The sequence below is a fragment of the Manis pentadactyla genome, chromosome 10, assembly GCF_030020395.1.
Source record: "Manis pentadactyla isolate mManPen7 chromosome 10, mManPen7.hap1, whole genome shotgun sequence".
NCBI classification, from domain to species: domain Eukaryota; kingdom Metazoa; phylum Chordata; class Mammalia; order Pholidota; family Manidae; genus Manis; species Manis pentadactyla.
In genome coordinates, this window is record NC_080028.1 from 41,209,707 (window position 1) to 41,215,422 (window position 5,716).

The window sequence follows — 5,716 nt, forward strand, 5'->3', positions numbered from 1 at the left end:
CTTTGAATTCAAAATCAGTCAAAGGGAGAAATAAAGTGGAAGAAACCTGTTTATTGCTTAAAAGGCATTGTCCACTTCTGTTTGACTCTAAATCTCATGACCCAGATACAAAAGGTCCCCATGAAACCTCTCCGGTCCAGATACACCCTTGCTCCCCTTTATAATCACCTATTGATATGGAGATGGCCTACTTCTCTCCACCTCCTGGAAATACCTATTACTATGGAGACACACTATGGCCAGATGAGAGATTCTGGAAATACTGTAATTTTACTCACAGTATATTTACTTTGCTTAATACCCTCCTGGTGCTCAAGACTGTTTTAAGTCTGTCAATTCACTGAATCCTTTCCTTTGAAAAGACTAAAAAACTTGAGATCTAAATGAACTGGTAACATTATATCTTCTTAATTATTAGATCAGCCTAGGTCTCTAGAAGGAGGTAAATGGGAAGAACCTAATACTTAGGTCCCTATTGTATTACAGCTTCTAAGAATACTACAAGCTGGGTAGCAGAAGTTCAACGCAGCAGAATAAGAATTTTAGGTCGAAGGTTATGATGAAAGATTGAGGAAAAGCATAAATACTGGTTAGAATATTGAGACTGACATTGAAGATTTCAGTTTGAAGCATTGATCAGAATGGTTCAGGAATACTTTTACTGCTAAATAGCAGCGACTTTCAGTAATTTCTGAGAAAGCATATACCAACAGTCTTAGCAGTAAAGTGGGTATGTCTCAATGCTAAGAAGCCACTATGGATCTCAAATCTGTTTTAAAGCACCACAGGAGCATATTAGTTTCTCTTTTATTACAATTTTCACATTTGAACACGGTTATCTTATTGGCAAATTGCATATAAAACAATGCAAGGAAGAGGGCACTCTGGGAAATGGGACTCCAGTTTCTTCTCTGCCCTTAAGACAAAAAACAAAAGGTCATATGTGATACTGAACTTGTAATGGAAAATTCAAACCAGATTCTCTGATTCCAACCAAAGTCATGGTCTTAGAAGTTGCAAATCATTGCCTCTATCATTGACTCTGCCCAAAGGATGTTGTCAGTGTTGAGCACAGAGCAGGAGAGATGAGATGTATTTTGCATCTTGTTCAATTTAAGACCATTAAATAGGATACTATTGGAAATTCCTGGCCAATATGAATGCCTAAATCCAAGAGATCTATTCATGTTACTTCCGGCACCTTTGGCCTACTGGTTGAAAATTATGTTTCTACAGGGCACTGGAGGTGGGTTTCAAAATTACCTAGGAGCCATCAACATGGCCCATAATATTTTATAGACCATTATTGCATCATTGATTATATTAAGAGCAGCAATACTGGGGTTAGTGTTTGTCTCTTTTAGGCAATGCAAGTTTCTTAAAAGTAAGGGTTGTGCCATTCACAATGTCTGGAATAAGGCAAATACACAATAAATATACGTTTAATTAAATAACAAATCACATGTAGCAAGCTACACTTACATAGGCATATTTTATTCAAAACCATGGTTTCCAGAGCTAATATGCAATAAGGAAATCTTATTTAAAATTTAGATCCAGACTTGAGGAAGTAAATTATTGTGACAGGGTCAAATGTCATCAGGAAGAATAAAATGTAAGAACTAAGTTACAAGACTCTTTGAAAGAATCTTCTATATGAGATAAGTAATGAGGTAGAAAAACATTATCAGAAGAAGTACATGAAACCTATTTTTTGCTTTTATAGTAAGGTTGTCCTTTAACATTCCTGAACCCAATCAATATTGGGGGGTCGATTCCGGACACACAACATGAAACCAGGCAATGCTCACACACCATCAGGGTATCTGATAATCCATGTCAAATTTGACTCCATCAAACCAGAGATAGTATAGATTCCACAGGTTAAAGGTCCAGTCCTCCAATATTGCCCCCATCCCCGCTTCAAAGTGGCTGTTGTTGTGTTTCTGACCCACTGCCTACAGATTGGAAGTTCCAATGACCTCTTTAGGTTCAGTTAATTTGCTACAGCAGCTCACTGAATTCAGGGAAACAATTATGCTTACCAGTGTACCGAAAGACATGACAAAAGATCATCAACAGCCAGATGAAGAGATACATAGGGGTAGTTTCTGATCAAAGGAGCTTTCTGTCATCATGTTGCTTGGGGCCTACCTCAGTAGCACTTGGAAAAAAATGGCCAAATCACTCTTGAGTTTTTATGGAAGCTTTATTATTGACCAAGTCACTGGCCATTGACTGATTCAACCTCCAGCCCTTCCAGCCTCTCTGGAGGTCTGGGGGTGGGACTGAATGTTTCAATCCACTAGTCACATGGTTGTTCTCCTGTCAACCAGCCTGCATTCCTAGGTGATACCCAGAAATCACCCTATTAAAATAACACAAGACACCTTTATCACTCTCAGTTCTTAGGAAAATCCAAGGGTTTGGGGAGCCCTGCACCAGGAACTGTGGACAAAGACCAAATATATATTTCCTATAAACCACAATTCAGCAGGTTATGCATTGTAGCATTTTTTACAACTATTGCTTTGAAAAACACCACATCTTTTGTAACATATCCCAGATGACTTCTTTTACCTGCTGGTTCCTTCGGGTATAAATGAAAGGATTTAGTAAAGGGGCAACTGAGGTGTACAGCAAAGCCACACCTTTGGATACAGTCACTCTTTCTTTGGCAGATGGCTTAATATACATAAAGATACAGCTGCCATAAGTCATGGAGACAACAATCATGTGGGAAGTACAGGTGGAAAAAGCTTTGGTCCTTTGCTGTGCAGAAGGGAATTTCAGAATGGTCTTAATGATGTAAGTGTAAGACACAATCACTAGTACCAATGTGACCACAAGTGTCACTACAGCTAAGATAAAAGACATCAATTCTAGGACATGTGTGTCTGTGCAGGATATCTGCAGGATAGGAGATGTTTCACACATAAAGTGATCAATTATTTTGGAAGCACAGAAATCCAACTTGAGCCCCATGGCTATTGGAGGAAAGATTATTAGGAATCCAGTTATCCAAGAGCCAAGTACAAGCTGATAGCACACTTTGCTGTTCATAATGATTGGGTAATGCAAGGGTGCACAGATGGCAACATAGCGGTCATAGGACATGGCAGTTAAAAGATAAAACTCTGTAACTCCCAGTAAAAGTATAAAAAATAATTGAGCTGCACAATGATTGTATGAAATGGATTTCTCTCCAGTCATAATGGTTATCAGGTATCTTGGAATACATACTGTAATGAATAAGATTTCCAAAAATGAGAAGTTACGCAGAAAGAAATACATTGGTGTCTTGAGGCGAAGGTCCAGAAGGGTGAGGAGGATGATGGTTAAGTTCCCTATCAGGCTCAATGTGTAATTCAGAAATAGAAACAGGAAAATCACAATTTGCAATTGTGGGTCATCTGTCAATCCTAGGAGAATAAACTCTATGTCTTTTGATTGGTTCTTCATTTCCCTTTTGTGGGTCTTTTCAAATATACATAGAAAAAGAAGATAAAAAATTGAACATACTGATAAATGTAATACGGTAGAATATAGATTAATCTATGAATGTAAATATGTGTAAATATATAGCTATAAATTAGATTAAGTGTAGATAAATTAACCTAAATATGCATAAATTAACCTGTAAACAAATGAATATATAGTAAGTATATGTATATAGTAGCCAAATATGTATATTAACCTAATAAATACATATATACATTTCACCTAAAGCAGAATAAGGTATGCATTCTCTAATTGATCCATTTGTAAATGGTTTCTCCAGTTTGAAACTGCTGATGACACATATAATCAATTTAAAATACTTTCTCATCCAATTTCTCTTTATAATAATGTCCCTCATTAGTTTTCCTCTAGAACTTGGATATTTCTTGTGATTAATATGCATTCTTGCCCATCACTTCCAAAAGGAATCCACTCAGCATGTATAACTTAAATAAAATAATATGGGTTATTTTAAGTGAATTTTTCTATCATTTTTATTCAACATGTAAAAATACACTAAATTATTTGCCTTTTTTGGAATGAATATCAGGGTGATTTTTCAAAAACATGATTTAGAGTTTGTTAACAATTCTTGTCATGTTCAATTTCTAAGGCAGTGTTGATTTTTAGCAATTAAAGATCCTACTTATAATAGTTTTGGAATTATTATCTTCAGTTTTATTTTTATAAAATTGAAATTTTTATAATTACCATTATTATCAATTTTCTTGATATATAACAAATTAAATCATTACAAAACAATGATTTTAATAAAAATATTGTTTCAGTCATAATTAACCTTTTTGAGATAGATTCTTATATGTATCCACATAAGTTGAGGCATTGTTTTTTTCTTAGATCTTTCATATTTTTACACAACTATTGAATTCTACAAAAATGTTGATGGGGAGCAGAATTTGCCACCCCAAAATGTGCCTTTTTGGCATGAGGATTATTTTAGGCTGATTATTTTTAAGAAACAGAAGACTCAGCAAGTTTTTCCTTTTACATCCCCCATAACTGCCTGCAAGAACTTAGAGGACCTGTTCCATAAAGGGAGTTACCACCGTAGATAGCCACAGTATAATATGAGCAAGGTGAGTAGACAGGAAGAAATATAGAAAAATCAGTTCATTAAAATTCTTCTTGATGTTCCATTGTTCCTGTATGGCCCTGAAAACATTTATTTTCCAAACATTTACTCCTTTTCAACTTCCTGTGAAATATCTCCTTACCTTCTGAAGTCCCAGATTCCATCCCTTTCTCCTTACCTAAGAATGGCAGATTAGCTTTGATTGCCTGATGGATTTGGGGCTTCATCTTTTTATGGAATCCCCACACATATGCAGTTATATTTGAGTTCCCCCTATTTACCTCTGTCATGGCAATTTATTTGACCAGCCAGAAGAATCTTGAAACAGAGGAAAATATTTCCTCCCCAGCATTGCATTACTCTCTATCCTCTCTATGTAGGAATTCTATTTGCTTCCATATTGTATCTTCCCTTTTTATGTTACTAAACATGTAGCTCTACTTCATTATACATATTACCTGTGGACTTTTAAAATAAATGGGCAACTAAAGCACTCTTTATTATCTTTTGTATTTGTTATTTATGAATTCTTGATATTCTTATAAACACTACTTTTTCTCACTCGGAAAAAATAAAGCTAAGATTTTTAATGCTTAATGTGGTTTTCCAAAGCAGTTATTAGTGAATAGCTACTTTTTAAGAATGGCAATTGAAGATTTGCAGTCTTAAGCTACAAAGTTTTCACAAGGTTTTATTATAAAATATATTGATGACCATACTATGGCTCCCATCGTTACTCTACATCTGATTTTAAAAGGTATGTTCTAGGAGTCAATCATACAATTTCTGTTACCCTGTGTGTCTAGACTGTTCTAGAATTATAGGGAAGAGTTTCTCAATATTTTTCCCATACCACTTTATACAGGGTAACAATTCATAAAGAGAATCAGAGAAAATAAAACTTAGATGCCACTGGGTCTGAATAAAACAGATTACAACACTTGTTGATACACAACCATAAAGTGACTACAATTTAGAAATATTATAAAACATGAAAATTAGGCAGTCAAATTTAACTCTGAATTGGATTTATAGTGCATTTGATTTAATTTCTGATTTTGACATTCAGTGAAAATGCACATTTGAGATATTTTCTTAGATATATTGTATCTATTGTTTATT

General features: G+C 34.9%; 1 protein-coding gene across 1 annotated transcript; it reads right to left on the bottom strand.

The window, feature by feature from the left end:
* Window positions 1-2,523: 2,523 nt before the first annotated feature.
* On the bottom strand, window positions 2,524-3,465 carry LOC130679039 (olfactory receptor 6C6-like). The gene has a single exon (XM_057486749.1). It carries the CDS (start codon window positions 3,460-3,462, stop codon window positions 2,524-2,526), a length of 939 nt encoding a protein of 312 aa, XP_057342732.1. The 5' UTR covers window positions 3,463-3,465.
* Between the last annotated feature and the right edge of the window lie 2,251 nt (window positions 3,466-5,716).

Bases quoted from the DNA above. Each gene is read 5' to 3' on its own strand.
- LOC130679039 (XM_057486749.1), bottom strand. From the start codon at position 3,462: ATGAAGAACCAATCAAAAGACATAGAGTTTATTCTCCTAGGATTGACA.